Source organism: Ostrea edulis, chromosome 5 (genome assembly GCF_947568905.1).
Source record: "Ostrea edulis chromosome 5, xbOstEdul1.1, whole genome shotgun sequence".
NCBI classification, from domain to species: Eukaryota; Metazoa; Mollusca; class Bivalvia; order Ostreida; family Ostreidae; genus Ostrea; species Ostrea edulis.
In genome coordinates, this window is record NC_079168.1 from 45933744 (window position 1) to 45961724 (window position 27981).

The 27981-nt window shown below is 36.4% G+C and overlaps 2 protein-coding genes and 1 long non-coding RNA gene across 4 annotated transcripts; 2 read left to right on the top strand and 1 right to left on the bottom strand.

The window, feature by feature from the left end:
- The first annotated feature begins 422 nt into the window (after positions 1-422).
- On the top strand, positions 423-7247 carry LOC125651720 (tRNA (adenine(37)-N6)-methyltransferase-like). Its single transcript, XM_048880441.2, has 4 exons — positions 423-554; positions 5433-5601; positions 6282-6439; positions 6551-7247. The coding sequence occupies exons 1-4, from the start codon at positions 449-451 to the stop codon at positions 7165-7167; spliced, it is 1050 nt and encodes a 349-aa protein (XP_048736398.2). The 5' UTR covers positions 423-448; the 3' UTR covers positions 7168-7247.
- On the bottom strand, positions 6501-23372 carry LOC125651719 (high-affinity choline transporter 1-like). 2 transcript variants are annotated; one of them, XM_048880439.2, is made up of 8 exons: positions 23159-23372; positions 13701-13808; positions 13210-13365; positions 11891-12039; positions 9144-9290; positions 8512-8641; positions 8197-8414; positions 6501-7794 (listed from the first exon to the last, which is right to left on the bottom strand). In XM_048880439.2, exons 1-8 carry the CDS (start codon positions 23370-23372, stop codon positions 7219-7221), a joined length of 1698 nt encoding a protein of 565 aa, XP_048736396.2. In that variant the 3' UTR covers positions 6501-7218. The 2 variants fall into 2 exon arrangements, with proteins under 2 accessions (XP_048736396.2, XP_048736395.2); XM_048880438.2 differs by having other exon boundaries at positions 13186-13365.
- LOC125651721 (uncharacterized) lies at positions 22311-27981 on the top strand. The gene is made up of 4 exons (XR_007361333.2): positions 22311-22438; positions 23162-23417; positions 26676-26746; positions 26833-27981. It is a non-coding gene; the product is annotated as an uncharacterized LOC125651721 (long non-coding RNA).

The window sequence follows — 27981 nt, forward strand, 5'->3', positions numbered from 1 at the left end:
AATTGATGATATCTTCAAACAATTGAAGATATCTTCAATTATTTGAGTTTATGTTAATTTGGCGCTCCATAATGATTAGCGTCTTTAAAAAATTGCATGATGAAAGGCTGAATTCAGAATGTTTGTGTCACGAGGGGGAGGGGGGTGTTTGTCAGTGTTTAGTTTTGTTTTTTATTTGAATTTCTATTATCAATTATTTTTGTTGAGCCCCCCTTCTTCCATATATATCCATTGAAGGAAAACGGAGCTAATTTATGGAAAAAGAAAAGAAATAGCGACTGTCGAGGTGAACAACGCGACAAATCTTACATTACGCTACTGATATCGCCGTTTGATGCGAATCAGCACGCGTGCTCAATGCTTATCGATCTCGAGAAGTTGATGAACGAATTTAAAAGATAACTTGACTGTTATGAGCTTTCGTACTGTTCGAGATGTGCATCTAGACATGTGTTCTGTTATTTTCTATAGAAGACAAAACTTGCATCTGAGATGGATACTTTTGCAACCGCAGCTATTTAGGAATATACGATTCTATTTCACAAAGAAACTAGGTAAGGCTATAGAAATTATACACGTACATGTACTGTAGAACGATCTAGCGGAAGGTCGTGCGCAGTATATTGCATCGACCTTACCAAGATTTATTTCTTATCATATTACATTTATAACAACATCTGGATTAAAAATGCGTGTGGTTATTATTTTTATATATCTGATTAGTGTTTATACAACAGCAAGTGCATGTACTATTTGCCATACATCATATACAAGGAAACGAGGTATGGAGGACATTTATTGCTACAAATGGGTATTTAGTTTTTTCACGGACGATTTCACAGAGTTTGACATTGAACAATCAGATTGTCGCTGGCTTGTGCTCTGAATAATGGATAAAACAGTCATTCAATGCAAAACAATCATTCATTCTCCGCACATTGTGTGCAACAACAGGTTTCGACCCTTTTCCTGAATTCCAGTTCAGTCATATTTAAAAAAAAAAAAAAAATCATAATTATTACTGTACATTACTATTTTTATTATTTTACAAAATATACAACCCGCACAAGCGGGATTTTAGAGTACAAATTAACGACAATTGATGAGTACTTTGATTCGTTTGAAAGATAATTTGAATATATTCTGGTCAGGTGCAGGCCTATCTTTTTCCTACTGAGTGTTGACGGATAAGTTTCTATTCCAAGCTGAAAATTAATTAAACATCCATATCCTTTGTAATTTTTTCTTTATTAATCTAAAGGATGAAATTCTTTTCCATCACAACGAAATCCAGTAAGTGCTCTACCAAGCCCCTATCTTTGCTCCTCACGAAAATAATAGCTGTGAAGGAGAAACTTCAAATTTACTGTGCGACTACAAATGCCAGAAGTGGTGTAAATCAAACGTGGATTCTAAAAAATTCTAAAGAACTTTTAGTAAATTTGAAATCGCAAAACTTTTCTCACATCAACAACATTAAAACGTATGACTTTTCAACACTTTACACGACTATTCCTTACGACAAATTAAAGACTAGATTTATTAACATCATAGACAGTTGTTTCTTCAACAAAAATGGAAAACGGAAATATTCTTATCTAGTGATCAGTCATCCAAAATACACTTTGTTAAACACCATTCTGATTCCACGCACAAGTACTCTGAAGATGAAATAAAAAATATGCTAGAGTTCCTCATTGACAATATCTTCGTGGTCTTTGGTGATCAGGTCTTCCAACAGTCTGTTGGAATTCCCATTGGGCACGAATTGTGCTCCTTTGCTAGCTGACCTGTTTTTATATTAATATGAAGCAGAATTTATTTTTAAAAAAAACTTCTACGTGAGAAGAAAAAATATCTTCTTGTGGCCTTCAACTCGACATTTAGATATATCGACGACGTTTTATCTGTTAACAATAATAATTTTCATTCTTATGTTGATTCGATATATCCCTGTGAACTCGGAATGAAAGACACCACAGAGTCGTCCACTTCTGCTTTATACTTAGATATTTCATTGAAAGTAGATATTAACGGCAAACTAACAACTCAACTTTATGATAAATGGATTGATATCCGCTTTTCCATCGTCAACTTCCCATATTTATATAGCAATATTCCATTATCATCTGCATATGGTGTTTATATCCCTCAACTGATTTGATACACAAGAGCTTGTTCTGCGTATGATCAGTTTTTAAATCGAGGCAGGCTACTGACAAACCATCCTCACAAATCAAGGGTTATTGATTCGTTACCTCGCACTAACCCTTGACGTCAGTCACCATTCAAAACATGGGCTTGAGACGGAGGATATGATTGGTGTGTGGCGTGGAGCCAATCAGACGGCTTTTATTATTGGTCGAAAACGAAACTAAACACGCATTGACGCGGCGATGGCAAAATGTAGAATTTGTTACCGTAGATTGATTTTCAGAAATATGTTTTTTTTTTAAAGAAACAATTAGACGCAAAGTTTTAGAATATGAACCACTTGAAAACAATGGATTGTCCAAGTATGTTTGTCGATTGTATTTCAACAAACTGAAAAAAAAATTATATAAAATTGAAACGGATGAATAAATAGCTTCTACATTTAAATGTGAAATATACTCTAAAACTTCATTGTTATTTCGGATTTCAAACATTTCGGTTGAGCATCACTGAAGAGACATTGTCGAAATGCGCATCTGGTGCATCAAAATTGGTACCGTAAAAGTTTATATTAATCACGTTACATAAAACTTCAACACGCAAGGTTCTTGATGTTAGGAAAAGTACTTCACAAAGACCATTGTTTACTTTCTGTTTTTGCTCTTACCAAACTCGCATCTTAAACAAGGATTGGATTATTTAATTTTAGCTTATTGCGGCATCCTCTGTCCCAAACCCATGTTTTGAATGGTGACTTATGTCAAGGGCTAGTGCAAGGTAACGAATCAATAACCCTTGCCTTATGGAGGTGCTGACAAATAAGTTGATGGTGCAGGGGTCTCAACAGTCAAGAATGGCCTAACAATCGGCGTTATATCTCTGAACTGATTCAATAGGCAATAGCTTGTTCTGCGTATGAACAGTTTTTAAATCGAGGCGGGCTGCTGACGAACAAGATTATGGTTCGGGGGTTTCAACAGTCTCGTTTAAAGTCAGCATTTCGCAAATTCTATGGTCGTTATAACGGTCTGGTTTCCCAATACAACCTGTCATTAGGTCAAATGCTGTTTCATTGGAGTTATGAGATTCTTCGCTGCTCTCTAAATACCGAGTGTTTGGCGAAGGAGCAATCACTCCCCATGTTTACGTCTTACATGAAGGTTTGACGTGGCTATTGCACAAGCGGGGCCCAAACTCACGACCTCCCGGTTACGAAGTAAACGCTCTACCACTGAACTCATAAGCAATATGACCAAGATTAGTCATATCGATTTGCAAACTTCTTCAGGTAGTACAGATTTAAGTTTCATCAAATTGATGTTCCAGGAATAGGTATATGCCACAATAATGAAAACATCAGGGTTATGAGAGATAGTCATTCATCCTCAATTAGTGCAGATTGAAGTTTGTTTGAACTGTCTACATTTCAATAATGAAAGGTGAAGATAACGAACAGTGACCAATCTCATAACTCCTATAAGCAATACTAAATAGAGAGTTGGGCAAACACGGACCCTTAGATATACCAGAAGTGGGATCAGATGCCGAGGAGGAGTAAGCATCCCCTCTCGACCGGTCATATCCGCCGTGAGCCCTGTATCTTGATCAGGTAAACGGAGTTATCCGCAATCGAAATCAGTGTACCAAGAACGGCCAAACAATCGGTATGAAACACGTCAAACAGCATTTGATCCAATGATAAGTTGTATTGGCAAACTAGATCGTTATAACGACCATAGAATTTGCGAAATGCTAACTTTAAACGAGACTGTTGAAACCCCTGTACTATCGACTTGTTTGTCAGTAGCCTGCCTCGATTTAAAAACTGATCATACACAGAACAAGCTCTTGCGTATCGAATCAATTGAGATAAATAAACACCATATGCAGGTGATAATAAAATATTGCTACGTAGATATGGGAAGTTGACGATGGAGAGACTGAAATCAATCCATTTGTCATAAAGTTGAGTTGTTAGTTTGTTGGGAATATCTCGGTATAAAGCAGAAGTGGGCGACTTTGTGGTGTCTTTTATTCCGAGTTCACAGGGATATATCGAATCGACATATGAATGAAAATTATTATTGTTAATAGATAAAACGTCGTCGATATATCTAAATGTCGAATTGAAGGCCACAGGAAGAGAGTTTTTCTTCTTACGAAGACATTTTGAATAAAGTTTGATTCCTAAGAATATGAAAATAGATAAGCTAACATAGGAGCACAATTCGTGCCCATGGGAATTCCAACAGACTGTTGGAAGACCTGATCACCAAAGACTACGAAGATATTGTCAATGAGGAACTCCAGCATGTTTTTTATTTCATCTTCAGAGTACTTGTGAATTGAATCAGAGTGGTGTTTAACAAAATAATATTTTGGATGACTGATCACTAGATATCAATATTTCCCTTTTCCATTTTTGTTGAAGAAGCAATTGTCTATGATGTCAAAAGTCTAGTCTTTAATTTGTCGTGAGGAATGGTCGTGTAAAGTACTGAAAAGTCATGCGTTTTGATGTTGTTGATTTGAGAAAAGTTTTGTGATTTCAAATTTACTATAAGTTCTTTAGAATTTTTTAGAATCCGTATTTGATTTACACCACTTCTGGTATATGTATTGGCACAGTAAGTTTGAAGTTTCTCCTTCACATCTATTAATATTTTTGTGAGGAGCAAAGACACGGGTCTGGTAGATCGTTTACTGGATCCATCAATATATCTATGTAAGTGTTTTTATGAAGTTTAGGAATTCAGTATAGGCACTGTAACTCATATTCATCCGACCCATTGACTGGGATATTAAATGCGTCTAAAACTGAAGCATGGTTTACATTTACATTATATTTTCACTGCTGACGGAATTCCCATGTGTTAAAATAAATGTACTATATTTATCTGTATTCATACGTGCATTAATTACAACTGCAACGCATTCATGATGAACTGAGTTTTATAACAATTTGTAGAGATATTATCGACAAAAATATTGGAAATATAAATACTTTTGCCTGAATAAAATAAAATAAAAATTCTCATTCTTATCTTGGAATACCTTTGTCTACGGTTTTCAGAGTACGTGTCAAACATTCTTATTTTATCAACCATATTGGAATTGCTGTATGAAAATGATTCTGTCACTGATGAGGACGTTTTACATTAACCTAGCCGAATTACTTACTGAATGTGGCAATTTATGGCTACAAACATATAACGAAGCAATTCTGTTTTTAGAGAAAGCTATTTTTCCTGTTGTTGTTTTATTTCGTAATTTTGTAGGTGAAATAAAGCCCATTGGATTTATTAGTTCTCTATTCTGCCACAAGAGAGGAACCCCTCGTCAGCCCACAATATGCCCTCATGCACGTGGTGTCCTGACACTAGACCGACTCATTGTCAACAATCCTCAATACACTCTGGAGGGACTAGAGGAATTTTCTCATATCTGGTATGCTCCATTATATAGAATCCTTTAAGGTCAGTAGTAGTCCTGTTTCAAACGTTTTCGCTCACGGATATCTGTCATCATCAACAGCATATTCAAATCCGTTTTGGAGACCTTCCATTTTTCATATCAAAAGATTGTGTCCACCGTCAATAATCAGCCCCCAGAAAAAGCTAGTGGAAATCGATGAAAGAGTGAATGTCTTAAACAAAGGATCTCCACTGTATAGAACGTCTGTCAATGATGCATGTATTCTTTTCTTGAGAAGACATTGTAAAGTATGCTAAAGCGAGAAAGCCAAGGTAGTACTACGTAGAGCTTAAACAAGTCATTTATTGAAAGGAACTTCTTTTCAATTCATAATAATCGTTGTGTTCTCAACTTCTTCATAATTACATATCCAAGACAAATATCAGTGTACCATACCTTAAGAGGCGGACCGGCATTTAAGATCGACAGCCATTTGCTGCAGTTAAACAATATAGATTTTTCACCTCGTTCTCATTTACATACTGGTATGACTGGTGTAGTTATGATTTCAGCACATTCTGTTTATTTTTTCTTATGTTCATTACCTTTATCACGAAATATCTATTGCAGCATGTCTCCGTTCATTATAATGTAGGTTCATGTCTCTTGCGTGTATTACCATCTATGAAAAGCGTTGAATGAATTATTTGTAGGTTGATATTCGTATTTCATAAAAATGAAAAAGAGTTTGTGCGGTCAAAGGTTAGTCCACCGCGGTTACACGGTAGAAAAGTGGGCCTCTATTCAACAAGATCACCGCATCGACCCAACCCTATTGGGCTCTCGCTGGCAAAACTGGACTATGTGGAAGGTGATCACATTGCCTCTTTTTTATGCACAAGGCTGTTACATGAAAATGATATACAAAGTAATCAATTTGTACTTTTATTTATTTTATCATGTACATGGTTTCATATTGCAGACAGCTCTCTTTATCTGAGTGGGATTGATCTCCTAGATGGAACCCCTATTCTCGACATAAAGCCTTACATACCCGAGTATGATACTCCACAATCTTTACCTGACAGTTCAGAAACGGAACAAGTAGAAAGTAGGCAATCATGGTCAAACAGCAGTAGTTTTCATGAAAATGCTTGTGAAAATGAAGGGGATTTGAATTTGGAAAATCGCAGAAACAGAATGCTTCATCGAGAAAGTTGTATTGAAAACTGTTTATGTGAAGAATCTGAAAATTACTCGGCTAAATATGTTCGAGTGCCTGCGTGGATAGTTCAACCATCTACTCCAAAACTAAATGTTATGTTCACACACAGAGCTACAAGACAATTGAATATGTTTTCAAAGAATGCGAAAGATCCAAATTTTTTGTTGAAATTCCTCCGATCTCCCGCGGAAACTTTGAAGACCATTACGTCGATTCTTAGCGAAGATCCGCGACCGATTCACATTAGAAACCGAGAGGAAGAGGAATTTTATTATTTCACTGTCGACAACCTGCACGTCACATGTTGGTTTTATGATGGTGTCGCGGAAGTAGTAAGAATATTACCTGTTTCGCGTGGAAGACATTTGAAATAACACATTAGGTATTGTAATCAACATGAGTTTACTTTTCCATATGTATATTCTTTACAAACGGTAATCATTCTCCAGTTTGATGTGTGTTTTTTCATCTTTGTTCTCATCGTTTGAATCAAGGTTGCTGTTTTTGTTCGGGTTTTTATGCAACATCATTTCATTTTCATTTTCAGTATCTATTTCCCTTTCCTCTGTTGGAAAGCAATGGAAAATGTCAAACTTCTTTGAAAGATAATTTCGTGTAAAAACATAGTAAGAAATGTAGGACGCCACAATGATTGCTGCCAAAGAACAGAGCATAGCAAAAACTTTGAAAGGAAATATTTGCTGATTGTGTGTTGAGTCATAAAATGGATATTGGATTATGGCGTCAATATGAAGAACTTGGTCTCCGCCAAGAACTCTCAGTAACAGACCAACGATCAATCCCACAAGACTTCCGTATGTGTTCCCAACTTTTAGCCACAGGGCACAAATCAGTTGGGGGAATTGCAATACGGCCATGAGGTCGCCACACAGTACTAGTAATCCATATACGCTCTTTACTGTCAGGGCAATAACTGTTCCAAGAATTCCAACGATGATGACACTTACACGAAAGACCCAGACGACCTCTCTATCTGATGCCTGAAAAAGAGTAAGCATTTCATTTGCCATTATCAATACACGTGTCTTTGATAATAAGATGCAGCTCACTGGTGTTGGTTATGTGGTACAAATGCAAACGAGTAACGTAAAATGGAGTGGTAGTGGTAACCCACATCTCCCTCCTCCAGTCCTTCCCTCTCCTTTACCATTCCTCCTCCATTCCTTTTCACTTTCCAATATAATCAAAATTATACCCTACATCTACTTTTGTGTTACAAAACAAATGTAAAAGTTAAATTAGACTGTCTCACTCCCCTTTCCCACCATTTATCGTGACCGGCCCACTTGAATACACTGTACATGCAATTGCAACTGTCCTTACTAATTGATAATATCGTTTAACTTTTCCATTTGAGACAATTGAGAATATGATACACTCACATTAGGTCTCAGTATATTTTGATAAATATTTCTTGCGACCACGCTGCCAACGGCCAGAATGATCGAATCCGCAGAGGACATAACAGCCGCGCTTAGAGCTCCAAGGGCAATAACTGATACCGCTGTAGGGCAAAGATATTGTAGTACCATTGGAAGTATTGACTCCAGGTCCGTCTCACTCAGAGGAAGGCTGCCCTCATAAGAAGTGGCATTCCAATCTATTGAGAAAAAATACTACTGTAGTTTATATTAGAAAGAAACCTGGTATTGCATGCAGACTGTTGGATTTTATTCTAATTATAAAAATATTGTCACCTGCTGAAGCCCCAGCAAGTCCAAGGAGAGCAGGTGGAACAAACAAAAGCATGGAGTAAATGACCGAGATTAAGGTAGCCGTCCGAGCCATACTTGGAGACTTGCAGGCCAATACTCGTTGGTAATATGACTGCAGAAAAAATTGATAAGGTTTTACCTTTGATTTCCTGTTTCCCTTGATCGAGTGTATTTAAATCAATCAACTTTTCGATTGAGAATGCTGTGCAACTGGTAACCACTCACTAACCACGTATGATTGAATCCGTAAAGTATGAATGTATGGGCATATAGTCATGTAATAGCATTACAGGTGGTGATGTTTCCTTCATGGACTAGGGATATATAAGATATAACCTTTGTTTGGTGAACGTTCTCCAAGTCACCAAACACATGGCTATATCACGAAGATGAATATGAACATATGTATAAATATATGGTAATGGAAATTCAACATATTGAAAAGTGGACTGTTTTAATTTGATTTGTTTTCTAATGAGATATTTTAAGTTTAAAAGGCTTGAAATTTCAAGCATAAAAATAAATGGATGATGGGTATTCGACATGTCATGTACAGAAAAGGGGAAGTTTGATTATATTTATTGTGAGACTTTTGTTTAATAAAACCACATTACCTGCCAAGGAATCCCACCAAACATTACCACAGCAAATGTGTCTATGTAATTTCCAATATGTGCTGTGGGCACAGTTCCCAGCCATTTCCCTTCTATTCTGGACAGATCTACGGCTTCGTTCATGAATGTGAACGGCAAAGCAATGCACTGAAAGAGTATTCGTGTAAACGTGTCGAAAAGAGTAGAAAGAACTATGTATAATAAGGGTTTGATTTGCCCCTCTAAAGTGACTTCCAAATTATCCTTTATTACGATGAAGAGTGTACACACAACTCTGATTTTACAGTCGCGGTAGCTCAGTGGTATAGCGTTCGCTTCGTAACCGGGAGATCGTAAGTTCAAGCCATTAGACGTAAACATAAACATTGGCGGATCTAGAGGGGGGTTAAGGAGATTGTAAACCCACCAGCCCCCTTAAGAAAAAAAGAAAGGTCATTTTTTGCCATCTTGAGGTCTTCATTTCCACCCCCTTTCTTGGGCGGAAAAGATACAAACTTGGGACGCACCCCCTGAAAATAATATGGATCCGCCACTGCTATTCATATGAGAGTATGATAATCAGACAAACAATGAACAACGTAATTAAGCTAATATGCTATCTTGTTTGTATGCATAAAAAGCAACTCCCGAGAGAGGCATACTCCATAAACAACCTACATACAGGACAATGAGGTGAAAGGAAAGAGCATTAATTAATTTAAGTCTTCAACTTTCTATTCATTAAACAAAAATACAGCATTGGAAGGAGGGGGACTTTTTTTCTTTTAGAGGGAAGAGAGTGGGGATGGTTTTAAATAATTTGAATAGTTAGATTTCATAACAAATTACTCAAATTGAAACTACTTATAATCTAGTAATAAGATATGAAAGCAGCAGAGATGACCAAATTATGGAATATCGATTTAATGACATAGTCTGATACTCATTTAGTATCATTCAAAACAATACTCGCATTGGATAACCGCACTTACGCCGTAAACTGTCAAAACATAGGCAGAAATCTAATTTGTCTACTCACTTGATTGTTAGGAATAATCTGGATACATTGAAAAGTCAAAGACAAGAGGCCCATGGACCACATCTTTCACCTGAGTAATCTTGGCCCTACTGTTTTTCAGCTATTGTGATTTTTAAAAGATTTTTTACAATCTTTATTCCCATGAAAAATTTTGACCTCATATTGTGGCCTCAACCTACCCGCATAGGGTCACAATATAACCATGTTACAACGTCACAAGACAAAATATGGTATGAAATGAAAGGCCTTGCCATAAGGAATCTATACAAAGAATATGAAATCCCTACAATAAACAGTTCAGAGGATATTGCCTACGTTAACGTTTCTTAAAAATAGGTCAAAATTTAAGGTCAAGGTTACAAGGTCAAAAAATTTTTTTTTACCGAAAAAAGGTCTTGTGACAAGTTTGAACAAACTTGATTCTGCCCTACCTGGAAATGCTTGCATATTAATATAAGTGATCATGAGTAATCATGACCCTGTTGTACATGAAAAAGAGATTTAAAAAAAGATTTATCCTATACATATATATCCCCATGTACAACTTTTTGACCCCCTATTGTGGCCTCACTCTACCCCCAGGGATCATGATTTGCATAAACTTAAATCTACACTATGTCAGAAAGCTGTCATGTAAGTTTCAACTTTTCTGACCCAGTGGTTTTAAATGACCCCATCCTATTTTTGCATTTTCTTCATTAACTCGCTTTTAGAAAGAGCATGCCCCTTCATTTTGAACAAACTTTAATTCCTTTTACGCAAGGATGATTTGTGCCAAGTTTGTTTGAAATTGGTCCAGAGGTTCTTAAAAAGATGACTTTTAAACAATACCACCAAATTGTTTACTAATTCTTAATTATCTCCACTTCGAAAAGGGAGTTGCAATTCATTTGAACAAACTTGAATCCTCTTTATCCAAGCATGCTTTGTGACAAGTTTGGCTGAAATTAGCTATGTGGTTGTTGAGAAGAAGTCGAAAATGTTAACAATTTACGGACAGACAGACTGACGCCGAACAAATGTGATCTGAAAAGCTCACTTGAGCTTCAGTTCATGTGAGCTAAAAATTCAATATGGGCACACTTCACTTCTGTAAAGTCATTTTAATCCTCTTGTCCCGAATTTACACTATGAGGACTCTTGTATAGTAATTTGGTATACTGTACATACATCCTCATTAGTAAATGTCCATTTGGCTTTTAATGAGTAAACACATTGAACTTGAACCATGAGGTTCTTTCGAGGATGCTTTTAAAAGAGTTCTCTGTAATATTTCAAACCTCTCTTTTGGCTCCACTAAGACATTGAGAGTTATGACATGAACAAACTACAATGCATGAGGGTGCTTGTCTATTAATTTGGCAAACTACTCTTGTGATTCATGAGGAGAATAGTATGCATGTTAAGTGATTTTGTTAGATATATCCATGCAAACATCCATTGTTGTCCCTCCCTCACTACAGAGATCTTGATTTGAATCATTATATATGGAGAAATTTATGCAAGGTATGGTTTTCAGTGGATTTTGTGATTTGCGCGCTTGTTTTTCATTGCCTCCCCCTAGAGGTGTGGTTCTTCATTTGATATAACTTGAATCTCATTTATCTAAGGACGTTCTGCTCCAGGTTTGATTGACATTGGCGCCGTGGTTTACAGACAGACAATAGATAAAATTTGATCAGAAAAGTCACTGGAGTTTTCAGCTCAAGTGTGCTAACAAGATACTTGCCAAACCAGCACCAATGAAAATGAGTTGAATGACATCCGTGTATGCGACAGAATATAGTCCACCAAAGAAGGTGTACACAATAGCCACACAAGCAGACGATATCACAGCCACGTTCATGTCCAAACCAATCACTGACTTCAGAGAGGCCCCTACAAACAGTAGTCAAGTTACTTAAAAAGACTCTTAATTATTGTATACCAATTACATAAACTCACACACACACACACAATCCATCCTCAGGTGAATACAAATTCAATATTTGGACATATTCAATTTGTATTCACCTGAGGATGGATGTCAAAATCTATTACTGTTTTGAATAAACTTTTACCATATTTATTTTTAACTTTATGACTTCTTTATAACGACGTTGTACTGTTTTTGTATTTCGAATTGTTGCACTCTGTACCACCGAACAACACAACGAAAGCAATTAAACGTGGATTATGTTTACCTAGTATTTGTTGGATATCTTTACCTAGTCATCGTTAGATAAAAACCCCTCATTGCTCAATGGCCGAAAGCACCGAGCAAAGGTCTAAATTTGAAACCCTTCACCTGTCTTGGTGACGTCTCCATCTGAGTGAAAAATTCTCTCGAGAGACGTTGAACAAGATACAATCAATCAATCAACGTCTGATTAAGAATAAAAAGAAACAGTGATATGGAGTACCTTTAACCTCCCCAATCAGCAATGACCCCGTCCGTATAGTGCCTAGTGTGTGATGCTCGTGTACAAATTAAACTTTTTGAGAATCTATTCCTATCATTTTGTAAAACGAATATATCTGTTTATACAGTGCTCATAATTTGAAATAAACTCTCTTTGTTTTTAAATTTGAATGTTTTTTGAGATATACGTTATTTCAAATAAATCGAGGTTGTGAAGAGGCCCATGCGATACATTCGTTAGTCTAGGTTACCTACACGTTTGTCAATGCAGTGCTCTACGAGTGGAGAATCAAACGGCTTGCATGACCTGGCTAGACATTCATGTGCCCAGTGCGTGATGACGTAGAGATGTTGAACAAAGTTCAACTCCCCCAACCGTCTCCGTCGAAAATTGAACAAATTTCCTTATAATGAAAACGTATAATTGCTACAACGTAGATCGCTGAATTTAGTATTTAAAAATCCATTAATCTTCTCTTCAAATTTTGAACTGCGTAAGTTTTTGGTTGTCGTTTACTGTTGATGAAATTGTGCAGATCATCATCTGGACATTTTTATGTCTATGTTTGATACACTCTTTCATTGAATTCTGTTTCATCTCTATCATCATAAGATAATCAGACCTTCAAATGTAATATTTTCGTCACCTAAGGCCCCAAGTATAGCAGCCTCCCAGAAAATATTTGCCAGTAGTTCATTACAGAAAAGAACGGCTCCCATCTTTTTGCCAAATTTCATCTGAAATAGATCAAAGATGGTGGTGTAATCTCCCCGTCGAACCTTTGGCGCAAAAAATACTCCAGCTGCAAATACAAATACAGTTTTAACACATTAATGAATAAAAACTGGTACTGAAAACGATTTTTCTAATTTCGCTTTACTTGCGATACATAATGTAAGTATGAATTCAGCATAAATTATATCACCATGGAAATGCATTGTTGAAACACGACGTATCGAGAACAACAATAGCATTGTGAACAACAATTGAAATGCTTAAAAAAATTGGGGATGTACATTGGAGCACGTGGTAATCCATGTATTTGATTACCATGCAAGAGTGGATCTATCAGCCTCCAAAAGTAAAGTTATTACTCGTATATATTTTCAATGCGTAAAATTCATAAAATATGTTTACCAATTGCCAGTCCGACATTGTATGCAATAGGCGCCACAGTGTTGACCAATCCTCTGGTAGCGATTTCTGAGGCTGTGCCGCTGATGTAAGCACCGCCCACCATTGTTGCTAACAAATTATGGAAAACAAGGAATTAATGGTTATCCGACTGCACTGCACAAGCTAAAGTCGTTTTCGTACAAGTGATTTTTATACCCCCCGCAACAAGTTGTGGGGGGGGGGGGGGGGGGTATACTGGAATCGGGTTGTCCGTCCGTCCGTCTGTAGACGCAATGGTTTCCGGACTCTAAAGCATTATCCTTTCCACCTACCGTCACCATATCATACATATGGACTACCCATGGGATGAAGATGTTCCCTATCGATTTTGGGGTCAAAAGGTCAAAGGTCAAGCGCACTGGACATCGAAGAAGCAATATGGTTTCCGGGCTCTAAAGCGTTATCCTTTCCACCTACAGTCACCATATCATACATATGGACTATCCATGGGATGAAGATGTTCCCTATCGATTTTGGGGTCAAAAGGTCAAAGGTCAAGCACACTGGACATCGAAGTAGCAATATGGTTTCCGGGCTCTAAAGCCTTATCCTTTCCACCTACAGTCACCATATCATACATATGGACTACCCATGGGATGAAGATGTTCCCTATCGATTTTGGGGTCAAAAGGTCAAAGGTCAAGTGCACTGGACATCGAAGTAGCAATATGGTTCGGTTTGTCATGCCATTTGTTTTTTACACTCAGAAAAGAGGTAGTTTATACCTATTACCAACACCCTTTGGGAGATTGGGGTAAGCGGGGGGTATTCTTAGTGAGCATTGCTCACAGTACCTCTTGTTTTTTAATGGTTGACCACAGGAACCTGTAATTTTGTATGTAGTAGTAATAGCAGGGGTATATACCATACTACTCCCTAACAAAAACAAAAAAACAAAAATAAATCCCACAAGGGATGAAATAAGTTTTTACCCAAAACGTCAATTCAAAATAGCTCTAAACTTTTGCTTTAATCATCAGCCAACTCAAAGTTCTTTCTGCCCCAGTAATGACAAAATTTATGCCAACGATCCATCATAAAACAATCTCCATTATAACCAGGGATATTCAACAGTTCTTTGCAACCACTTTCCGTCCAATCCCTTGTTGTGTCCTGATGACCAAGAACAACATCACTTCCGTTAAAGGACACATCTCATGTTTTCAAAGTATACAATATTACATGCATTTTGTCTTCTTTATGCTTATAGTAATTAATTCTAATAGTTCGTTTGCCGAAATTTTGCGATATTTAACCACAATACAGACTTAAATCTAAGCCCCGATTTAAAAAAAGTCAAGTTAATTAGGTAGGTAGTCACGTGGTACAGTGACGTCACATGCGCCCTTCGGATTGTGAAAGTACCGCGAGATATTATTAAAAACTCAACTTTTAGGGGCCTAATTAATTTACCATGGGCAACATTTAAATCGATGTTGATAAATTGTCAGAGTTTTATATGTGTTCGCCACCAGTGCACACATATAACGATGTAAATACCCAAATATAGCGAGTAAAGCGTGTATGAAATCGGCAAAATTGTGAGTAAATAATGTTTATATGGGCCGCTGTCTACAAACTGTTTGGGGATGTTATTCCTTTATACATCTTTAATTGGCGCTGTTTTTCTAAAAGAAACAGTGCAATCATTATTTATTTTTGGATTAGACAAATTATGATACGTTAAATTGTTGACAACTAGGCCCTATGCCAAGCTATTGTCACGCGTGCATTTCGGAAAGAAAGAAAAAGACAACACACACACAAATCAATAAAAATATTCAAATTTAAAGTGGTAATCACATTATTTTATTTTGATAAAGCAATCTTATTACTATTTTTGAATTGTGATTTGCACGTCTTTAGGAAGTACGAAGTGGGAGCACGGCGTTATAGCCTACTGACGCACTCAAGATGCTACGAGTTCAATAAAGAAATAATTTTATAATTCAATTTAAAGTTAGGAATACAATATTCTATTATTTGTATAATTAAAAGTTCAATTATTTTGTATCTTTATTTTTTGTTGTTGTAAATCTACCAGTTGGTAGAAGTTACATTGTATCGTCGATATATGTTGTTACAAGGTGAAGGTCAGTTGATCCGAGTGTGTATTGAATTTGAAGAGCAAAACAGAATGTATGCTATAGGCCTACCAGTGCTTATAGCTTCGATATATCCATTTTCTCGCAGTTTATCAGGGTCTCTGTCCAAGCGATGTTTGAAAAGGTGACTGGGTGTGTTTTTTAAGGTAAAGTTCTTGCTCCAACAAAAAAATTATCCACGTCTTTTTTCTCGTACCTTCCTTCGAAAAATTGAAAAATACTCAGTCTAATCCTTTCTACCGACCACTAGTACACCCGAGCACGACACAAAACATCTTAATGCAATATTATTTACAAGCCGTTAACGTGACAATTGGTTTTTTGTCGATTAAATCTAATCTGTTTATGAAATGGCTAATAGATGTTTTCAAACCCGAGGGCGCATATGACGTCACACAAAATGGCGCGTAAACTAGCGAAAGAAAATATGCATATCGCAAGATTTGAATTTCATCGCTTTCAAACTCGAAAACTACGCAAAATATTTCATTTAAAACACATTTAAAGTAGTTTTAGGCATAAAAAGAGTTAATTTTGCTGAAAAAATGAAAAAGTTTAGAAACATGCGTTGTGTCCTTTAATTGTATGCTTTCCTTTAGATCAATCATAAAAAAAACCGAAAGATGTGAACCTTTTTTATAATAAAACATTTGTGTTTGATATACATGTAACTAGTGTCAAATCTAAAGCAAACTAGAATGCTGGTGCTATGCCCTTTTTAATTGCACCATGCTCTTTTTCCTCTATAATTAAAAAAAAAATTGTTAAATATAAACAATTGTTCTTTATTTCACAAGGTTGATTGAAAAGTTTACAATCAAGACAGCAGGTATTGAATTTTAAAGAGGCTAAATGATCATTCTATTACTATCATAGTATGATACAATGAAAGTGCCACGAAATTGTCTTGCCGCTACGAAAAGTGCCCTTTTGAACATATGATATGTGTGCCCTCACTATATCCTAGATTTAACACTAATGTAACTGCATCACAGTATTTAAAGAGATTTGTTGGGGTTTTTTTGGGGGGGGGTGTCAATATTTAAATATACAATCACGGGTCAAAAGTATGACTGCACTGCTAATTTTCACTATATAATAATTACAACTGTCATATTTTAAAAACGTCACTAATATTTGATAATCAATATTATCATTATAAAATTGTCACTAATATTTGATAATCAATATTATCATTATAAAATTTTCAAAATATATGCAGAATTCACTCAAGATTCATGATAAATTATGCTACTTTGAGTGTTCTATATATATATATATATATATATATATATATATATATATATAAGTATGAATTGTGGGTCGATTTATGAATTAGGAGGTAGACGTTTTAAAGTATAAGATTAAGTTCAAATACAGTTTTTACAACATGATTATCCTAGTGAGTATTAAAAAGTAACACGTATAGGTAAAATAACAATAGCAAATCAAAATCTAGGCATGATTTGTGAAATTTTTATGGTGATGGCTAAAGGTTGAAATATTTTTATCAGTGCTTTAAAAATTGTATTATTCAATGAATTATATAGTGAAAATTAGCAGTGCAGAAATACTTTGACCATTGAGTGTACTAGCAGGAAAAAAAGAAACTAGTTTAGCAATTTTATTTATAGATTCATGTACAAAATATGTTGCATTATGTATATCATTATTTAATACATTGTCTTTCAATTCGAACAGCTACTGAATATAAGGGGGGGGGGGGGTGCAAAACAATTCACCAGTTTAATAGCGTATGTGACCGCCATTTACACCGATGCATTCTTCACACCTACAACGCAATATATGCAGAAATGCTTGGGGAATATTCCGCCATATGCACAATAAAGAACGACGCAAAGCGTCCAACTCTTGACATACATGTCGTTCCATTTCATCCCAAACACGTTCTTTAGGTAATGAATCTGGTAACATCGCACGGCAGGGTAAGGTATTCACGTTTTGCTGCTGTAGATAGTCACTAACAACGAATGCAGTCAAGCTTTGTGCTGCTGCAGAATGACGTCACGTTGGTTGTTGTAAATGAATGAAATGATGTGCAGACGTACAATCTTCACGGTAGCGTATGTCGATTAAATTGCCCTCCACTATCACCAAAGGGGTCCTTCCATGTTTTGTTATTCTACCCCAGAACAAAACGCTCCCTCCGCCGAATTAGCAGCGCTGAATAACGCAGGTGTCAATGTAACGTTCTCCGCACGACGGTAAGTCCGAGCACGACCGTCACTGCTGACTAATGACACGCCTATTTTTCCCGATTGATACTAACAGCTCTTCTTAAGACACGCCCACCAAAACAAACTACAGGTGGCACGTGCGATTTGCTGATAAGGAATGTGTTCGAAAAGAGTATAAATAAACACAATGAAAAGAAGACTAGTTTTTACGTAAATATGTATAGACATTTTCATGCAAAAATATATATAACACTGCGCATACAGAATTGTCAAGTATCGTTGAGATATCCGGTGTTACGGTAAAACCCTCTGATATCGCTTTCTGAAATTTCTCTCCATGCACGCGTTATTGCAAGTTTTACACACAGCAACACGTGCCGAAGAAGACGAAAAAATGATCTGCCCATTAAAAAAAGAAAACTGTAATAGAATATTTGATAATTTGCGTGTATCTGACATTTGAGATGTTTCTGAAAGAATATCGAATTTCATGTAAAATACTTGGCAAATTTCTTCTGTTTTTATTTTAACAGATAGTTAAATGAATAAGAATACTTAGTTTTGCTCATCACTACCTGACTTAATTTGTATATTGAAAATTAGAATTTTTGTAATACTTTGATTAGTCAAACGCTTGTTTACAGGCAGATGCAATAGGCGGATACAAACTCATCGCTGACCCCTATTTTTAAGTTGATTTTCAATCCACTTTTACATAAACATATTCTTCTTGGTTAAACTGTCTCCTTCGCATAGTCCCTAGCGTTCATATTTTTAATAAAAATACGTTTGTAAAAGTATTCATTTATGTACAAAATGAAGATGAAACTCAGTAGATTTTAAATCAACTTAGAAACAGCCCATTAATATTGGAATTTCAATCCGATGTTTTCCAATCGTCCGCGATGAGTTAGTACCCAGTTCCGCCATTTGAGTATTTTACAAGAAATCATCAATACATCACCATCGGGTAGATAAAGCGGGGCAAGATAGACACTGTAACACGACAAATTCTTTGAAGTGTAAATGTCACTAGTCGTTCATAATGTTCAATACGAGCATTCACCGGGCGGTACTCGCGGGATGGAGAAGAGCTCGGGAAGAAGTCGTGTTAATTTGTTTGGTAGAGAGGTTTTTTTAACATGACAAGAACTGTTTCATATTTAACATCTCTTACTTACTGTTTAGACCAAAATGAGTAGGGGTGGGCGAAATGATACGCTTACCTACACATTAAAGGGGACTTGAAACCCATACCCCTGCATGACTGGGATTACACCAGTGAGATACATGTGTATTATATAAATGTTCATAAAATTTCACGTGGTCTTTGGTGATATAAGGGGTGTGTCCGAATGTTGTTTACTTATAGTTCTGTGAAAATGTGCGTGTCATTGCTTAACATCAAACGTCTAATAGAAAGCTCTTAACATTCCGAACAAACGAAAAATTATACCACTTCAATGCGTTTGATTGTACATGTAATATGAATTCCAAACTGCCTTGCCGCATTGCTTTGAGACACCCCAGCTTCCAGCATCCCAATAGCACGCAAACGATCATTTTTGCAATCATGCGAGGCATCTCTCAGTCAAAAGTTTATTCCAAAAACCAATGTTTTTCTGTTTCAATACATTGAATACTGTCAATGAATGCAAGAAATTCCAATCGATTACTAACCATGTGTCGCTTAGGCTCGAAAATCCAGAAAAGCGTGCTGTGGCCATTAAGACGAATCGAACACGATATTAAATAACAAACTGAGTACTTTATTTGTAGTTGGTATGGTATAGACCCCTACTATTATTACTATACAGACAAAATTACCGGTTCCTGTGGGTTAACACCTATCATCCTGGTGGGGGTGGGGGTTGTGTGTTTGCGTGCGCAAGCTTTACATATATTTGAATATTTATGACATTTCCGTATCAACGTTGCCCATAAATTTTATTTTGGAGGTTTAATATATAGATAATCCCTTACAAGAATACAGTAGTGATGGTTGTTGATTTTAATTATATAGTGATAAGCTTTTGCTATTTTCGAAAATTAATAAGTGTTAAAATTCATGTTTTTTAACCCTTGTCATGGCAACAATTACTATGGGCGGCGGAAAGGATAAAAAAGACGTTAATACAAAATATAAACGAGTCATTTTCAAAAACATACTGTAAAACAAAACTAACCAGCTTAAAATAAAATCAACAGACTCCCTTGCAAAACCAACGATCACCGATGCAAATCCAACAGTCATTATCTGATCTGATGCTAGATGGCGTGGAAAAAAGACAGACGTTTATGAATTAACGCTCGATGGCGCGCGAATCTATCTACATATAATCATCATATTTATGTGTTCATATTTTAAACGTAATTCCCGCGAAATTGCCAATCATGTCGGACTCTCAGAACACCAGCATATCAGAAGCTGCAAAACTGTTCTGCCTTGAACAGAATAACAATATGAATATGTGTTTAGTTGTTGTTTTTCAACCTCCTTGTTTAATCAGTCCAATACAATCTAAACTATCAAATTAGATCTGTCGTTTGTCTTTTACTAGTCAAAAGAACAAAAAAACCTTGATGAAGAAACCCCACAAAGATACTGATATTCTAATTTGGTTAAAAATGATCTAAACTTAAAAAATATATACATATACACATAATATGATTAAGTAGATAGACTCGCGCGCCATCTAGCGTTCATTCAGATGTCTGTCTTTTTTTCCACGCCATTTAGCGTCATTTCAGGACTGTTGGATTTGCATCAGTCATTGTTGGTTTTGCAACGGAATCTGTTGATTTTATTTCAAGCTGGTTTGTTTGGTAATTTAGTATGTTTTTTTTTTTTAATTTTTAAAATTGTTCGTTTTCCATTAACGTCCATTTTACTCTTTCCGCCGCCCATAAATTACCCTACAAAAATTGAGTGTTTGTTACTTTTAAAACTTGTGTAAATTCATTCAGAAATAAATCAGGTAGACGAAATACTACATATCGTGTTACTTTGAGGAAGTGTATCCCCATTGATTTTCACCACAGGCAATTATATCGCCTGGATTCGAATTTACTATTAAAGAGGAAATAGTAAATTCGATCCCAAGAAATTTAATTACCTGTGATTTTCACAAGAATGTGTGCACCTGTTGGAAATGAATTTCCTTGGATACTAGATCATTAAAACGTTCAAAATCATTTTAGTGTGGGATAAAATCAATTCTGTATATAATTAAGTATTTGTTTGTTTGTTTGGGGTTGAGGTTTTTTTTTTATTTGGTGTGTGGGTTTTTTTAGGGGGGGGGGGGGGGGCAAACTTCCCAATCTGAAATGCTTGGTGCTTGCTGTTATGACTTTTTATATCAAAACGTTTTGGAGGCAAAGCAAGCATATTCAACGGTGCGCAGAAAAAAAAAGTGCGCTAAAAGTCAGATTACCTGGCATCACGGGTTTTTCAGATATGACCTTTAACGCGATGTATGTTGTAGCGTTGTGACGATAATCCGGCATTGAGCGCATATTTCAAAAGTGACACTTCACCTACAGCTAGTGACAGCGTAAACATTCAATAAATAGCGACATAAAATTACACATTTGTTTTCCTGTTACACGGTAGAGGACAATTTGTCAGGTTTATCTTACTATGTTAATCTAATGTAATACCTATTTTCCAAGTGAAATCACTTATATGAAAACAATGTATTCCAATTTTCATAAGTACGTTTAGCATACCGATGTTAAACAGGATAAGCTCATTTTTGAAAAAAAAAATCTGGTCACTCGTTATAACGAGTAAGTATCTCGTTAAAACGAGTTAATATTTCGTTAAAACGCGTTAATTATCTCGTTATTACGAATTAGTATCTCGATATAACACGCTAGTTATCTCGTTATAACGTCTTAATCATCTCGTTGCAAGGAGTTAGTTTATCTCGTTACGACGAGTTTTAAATTATCTCGTTATAACAAGTTTAATTATCTCGCTATAACGAGTTTAATTATCTCGCTATATAACGAGTTGATTATCTCGTTATAACGAGTTTAATTATCTCGCTATAACGAGTTTAATTATCTCGCTATAACGAGTTAGTTAATCTCGCTATATAACAAGTTAGTTTATCTCGTTATAACGAGCTAATATTATCTCAATTATTATTAATTTTTGTTCATACCCTCATGTATTTTAAAACATTTCGAAATTTATCTTATATTATTCTTTTACTTTCGTTTCGTTATATTTCAAGCAGTTAAAATAGTAGCCTAGGTCACGCAAGCCGTTTGACTTCCCACTCTCGTAGAACACTGCATTGACAAACGTGTAGGTGACCTAGACTATTAAAATAGCCGTTCTATATTCATTGGGATTCATACACACTTTGTTCAGATTCACGAGGAAACGGTAATTCATATTTCATACAGGAAGCATATGTTGATAAGAAAGAACGGAATGTAAAAGGTTAATGGCTGTTTCATATCCGTTGACATTTTACTACGGTTTATCAGTATGTGGCAATTGACAATTAATGTAAATCATTATGTACAGCGGATACAATATGACATCAAATTACTCTTGAATAGTAAATCTGTGAGATAGTCCATACTACTGAAATTTTGAAAAAAATAAAAACAATTCCGTATAGTTTTAGACGGATGTAATGCATTTCATCTCTGTGAATTTCGCTGAAAATTAGACTTATTGTAGGTCATTCACAGAGAATTGTAACAAATTGCCGTTCGTTCACATCGACACTTTATCGTGATACAAAATGTACAACGTCTCCTCTTCATCAAAAACCATGAATCTGTCAGGTGAATTCCTTCACATTTATTTCAACTCGAGTGGGTTTTATATGTCCTCCATCATGTACATTTGGAAAACGACACCTTGAAATCCCCGTATTTTAATATTTATGACCTGTTCGTAGGTTTTTGGGCATAAAGTCTGAGATCTGATACCCTAAGATAATGTGATCAACACAATTGTTTGAAAGAGCAACACCCAGCATCCATCATAAGAACATACAAACACCTTTCCCCACAATACAGTACAGTTTTCTCTTCCATGCATGCAATATGAAATGAAGAAGAACTTTGATGTTGTTCGTTCTTGTGTACTTACCAGACAGGGTGAAGCTGCTGACGAAGAGTCCAAGATCCCTGTCTGCCAGAAATTGTGAGTCCGAACTCGTGGATTTCTTTCGTCCAGCAATCAGCCCGATGACCAGGATAATGATGTAAAATACGATCACCCCGATGAGTCCAGCGACAAACACTGCCATGTCGCTTTTGAATAATGTGCGTCTGCTCCGTTTGTTGTACAGCAGGCAACTCATTCCAATAGTGTCGTCTGTTTCTCGACCTCATTTTATCCAGTAAATGTAAGTCAAGGTTGCTTAGCGCGCCCTCTGATGAGATATTGCATTTTGTGACCATTATAACATTGACAAAGTATTCATGAGGTTGTATACTTGATACAGGGTGAGAGTTTGTAGAATAATTTTCATTGAAGTTAGTTGTATTTAAGGATGGAATGTTTGGGTCGTTTGTATAATGAGGGTATATAAGTGATGGATGGAGTCATTTGTATAATCGGCGAAGCCTATTAAACAAGGATTACTACAATTCATGTTTCTAATATCTTTTTTTATAAGAAAAAAAAACTACGATAATCTAGTGAGGTCAAATAAAAAATGTAAGTCGTAATTACGGGGTAATAATTGTAATAACGAGTTAAAAAGTCGTAATAACAAGATAAAAAGTCATCATTATGGCATAATAAAGTCACAATAACGAGAGAACTCGTAATAACGAGACAAAGAGTAGTAATAACTGATTAAATGTCATTGTTTACGACTTAAGAGTCGTAAAAGCGAGATGATTGATTGATTCATTGTATATTGTTTGACGTCCCTCGCAAGAATTTTTCACTGATATGGAAACGTCACCATTGCCGGTGAAGGGCTGCAAAATTTAGGACTATGGTCGGCGCTTGCGGCCTTTGAACCACACCTGTTGTGACACGGGGCCTCATTTTTTGCGGTCTCATCCGAAGGACCGCTTCATTTAGTCGCCTCATACGACAAGCAAGGGGGTACTGGGGTCCTATTCTAATCCGGATCCCCACGGGATAAGAACGAGATGAAAGTCTTAATATAACGATATTAAAAGTTGTAATAACGACTTACATGTAATTTTAAAGGAGGTCGTAATGTTCAACGAGATAAAAAGTCGTAATTAGGAGGGGGAAAAGTTGCAATTACGACTTTTAAAAGATATGCAGGTGTCTTTGAATAGCGATATCCCAAAGAGCTCAATTGATAGTATACTCGTATAAAGAGTAATGAATGGTACAATGGGCCTATACCTTCCAAACACTGATGTGACTCGGACTAATGGAATAGTCCGAGATCCTGTTTACTCCTGTTTGGATGGGAATAGGCAGCATCCGTCAATTTTAAGAAGACACAGAAGAAAGTTGGTTGGTTGTATATTGTTTGCGGAACGCTCGAGAATTTTTCACTTATATGGAGACGCCACCATTGCCGGTGAAGGGCTGGAAAATTTTGGCCTATGCTCGGCCCTTACGGCCTTGAAATAGGAGGGATCTTTATCGTGCCACACCTACTGTGACACGGGCCTCGGTTTTTGCAGTCTCATCCGAAGGACCACCGCATTTGGTCGTCTCTTACTACAAACAAGGGTTACTGAAGGCCTATTCTAACCTCGATCCCCACAGAAGAAGGTAAACCGTTGAAGAAGTAATAGTGAAAAGGAATCGAAAGGTTAGGGTGTATATACAAGACACCGGTGAAAGGTAAACCATTGCAAGGAATAGTGATGAGATAAAAGGTGTAGTAATCCTGAATAAGGAATAGAAGCAGGTGCAAAGGAGCCCAGCCAGTTTTATATTACCTTGTAGAATAGTTCTAATCCCGGCTTGTGTTCCTGTGTATTTAAGAAAACCGGATCCCATGATAAGTAAATCAGGAATAATCGTTGTAAACAATACCCTGTGCTTAAGCATTTGCCTAAATAGAGCCCGAGAAAAATTATATTTATTATAAGTTTACTGAACCCTTTGATCCCTTGAAAAAGAGCCCCGTGGGGATCCGGGTTAGAATAGGTCCTCAGTACTCCTTGCTTGTCGTAAAAGGCGACTGAATGGGGCGGTCCTTCAAATGAGACCGCATAAACCGAGGCCCCGTGTCACAGCAAGTGTGGCATGAGAAAGATCACTCCCTGCTCAAAGATCGCAAGCGCCAAACATAGGCCTAAATTTTGCAGCCCTTTGCCGGCATGGTGACACCTCTATGTGAGCGAGATATTCTTGAGCGGGACGTTAAACAATATGCAACCAACCCACCCTTAAAAAGGAACCCTTAGATGACACGTTACATTTTGGTGGCATGGGGTATATTTTGTTGTTTAGATCAGTTTTTAAATCGAGGCAGGCTACTGACAAACAAGTTGAAGGAGCAGGGATTTCAACAGTCTCGTTTAAAGTCAGCATTTCGCAAATTCTATGGTCGTTATAATGATTTAGTTTGCCAATACAACCTATCATTGGGTCAAATGCTGTCTGACGTATTTCATACCGATTGTTAGACCTTTCTTGGCACACTGATTTTGACTACGGATAACTCAGTTTACTTGATCAAGGTATAGGGCTCACAACGGGTGTGACCGGTCGACAGGGGATGCTTACTCCTCCTAGGCACCTGATCCCCTTCTGGTATATCCAGGGGTCCGTGTTTGCCCAACTATCTATTTTGTATTACTTATAGGATTTGTGAGTTTGATCACTGTTCGCCATTTTCACCTTTCTTCCACTATATCTGCGTAAACTGTATCCTGTCACTGGGTTCTGGAGGAACAAGTTCAGAAACAGTGTACCGAGTTCCATGTACACTATGTTACATACGTTGACAACAGTAAGATTTAACGTACGTCTTGGGTATTTTTGTTTGGTCACTTCGTATGTATAAAGAATTAACGATGGGTGGCCATGAATCAGAATCCACCGCGGATCTTGGAGAAATTGACGTCAGACGACGACAATCAAGAGATTTTAGAAACGTTAAGGTCTACGCCAAGCAAGGTACTAGTTAATAAGCCACGTCTTGAATCTGATTCTGGTGTAGACTTGGGACAAAAAGACTTGATAGTTGATGGGTAAAGTTGATATAAACTCCAACATCACAACCGGAAGTAATATGGAAGGTTTTACGGGTAGATATGGAGATAATCAGACCCAAGGCTATGATTTCCATGTTTCTGGAGACAAAGATATTTAGAAGCGATGCGTATACCACCCTAAAGTCAATGTGTTTAGAATTGTCACTGAGTGAATCAGAATATACCTATACACTTTGAATTTCAACTTCGCGTATACAATGGAGTATTTTAAGTGTTAGCTCAATATCAAGTTTTGCTAAAGACAGAGGCCATGGGCCTGCTGTACCAAGTACGCCAGTTGCCTCAGCGTTGCCAGCTAATGAAAGCAGTAGTAGTTCTGTTCCCAGTAACACGTCTGGTAAAACTGTCATAAAGCCCGCGACATTTGATGGTAATGGATCCTGGATTGATTACAAAGCTTATTTTGAGGCATGTAATAAGATCAATATGTAAAATTCTAGATAAAAGGTCTTGTTCCTGGCAGCATCCTTGAGAGGCCAAGCGTAAACAGTACTTGAGAACATATAAACAGGTAATGAGAATATATAAACTGGAGTCCCTTATATGAAATGGTGGATATTGATACTATGTGGCAATTCTTTTATTCTAATTTTTTAGAATAGTGGATAAACACATTCCTCTAAAAGAAAGAAGAATTAACTCGCGTTCAGAAGAATGGATAAACGATGACATACTTACAGAAATGCACTGTCGTGAACACCTCTTTAAAAAGGCGACACAGAGTAATGATGGTCACGCATGGAACCTATACAGAGCATCAAGAAACAGGGTAACAAAAACATCAGAGAGGCAAAACATGCATTTGTTGAGGAGGCAATTTTCCTGGCAGAAAACAAGCCCAAGGGCATGTGGGACAAACTTAGGCAATCCTTACCATCTAAGAAAATGAATACAAACTGTACATTTCTTAAGGACAATAACGTAGTTTTAAAAGATACAAAGGGTATTGCTGAATGTTTTAATAATTACTTTTGTAACATTGGTTATGAGCTGGGAAAACATTTTAATGACACTTTACCTACTGTTCAAGAACAAATACCTAAAAATTCTTATACAATACCAGGTATAACTGCAGAATTTATTGAAAATGAAATAAAATGTATGTCTGCATCAAAGGCAACAGGTTTGGATGGTACCAATCTCTGTCAAACTTCTAAAACTTTCATCAAACAGTGTATGTGATATTCTTGCATATATTTTCAACTATTCTATATCTTCATGTACCTGTGCAGATGACTGGGGAAAAGCACGTGTTGTACCACTTTTTAAATCAGGGTATGAATGTTTAGTTAATAATTATCGGCCTGTATCCATTTTACCTTGTGTTAGCAAAATTTTAGAAAGGCATGTTTTTAATTCATTTTATGAGTATTTGTCAGTAAATTCTCTTATTACAGATTGTCAGTCTGGTTTTAGGCCAATACACTCATGTGAAAGTACTCTTATTTCTCTAGCAGATAGATGGCTTAAAAATATTGATGAAGGTAAACTTACTGGTGTACTTTTTATATACTTACGGAAAGCATTTGACACTTTCAATCACAAGGTTTTATTACACAAACTCAAGTCATTTGGCATATAGAATGATACTTTTGAATGGTTTAAATCATATGTAATATATCGTACACAAAGAGTTATTTGGAAAGGCAATTTCTCGGATGAAAAAAATGTAACCATTGGAGTTCCACAAGGCTCTATTTTAGGCCCATTATTTTTTTTATCCTGTATATTAATGACTATCCACAA

Coding starts and splice junctions, on each gene's coding strand:
- LOC125651720 (XM_048880441.2), top strand. CDS start 449: ATGTGTTCTGTTATTTTCTATAGAAGACAAAACTTGCATCTGAGATGG. Junction 555..5,432: donor CTATTTCACAAAGAAACTAG/GTAAGGCTATAG, acceptor GTAATTTTGTAG/GTGAAATAAAGCCCATTGGA. Junction 6,440..6,550: donor AAAACTGGACTATGTGGAAG/GTGATCACATTG, acceptor TTCATATTGCAG/ACAGCTCTCTTTATCTGAGT.
- LOC125651719 (XM_048880438.2), bottom strand. CDS start 23,372: ATGAGTTGCCTGCTGTACAACAAACGGAGCAGACGCACATTATTCAAA. Junction 13,366..13,700: donor CAATGTCGGACTGGCAATTG/GTAAACATATTT, acceptor TTGTATTTGCAG/CTGGAGTATTTTTTGCGCCA. Junction 9,291..11,890: donor TTTTCATTGGTGCTGGTTTG/GCAAGTATCTTG, acceptor ATACTCTTTCAG/TGCATTGCTTTGCCGTTCAC.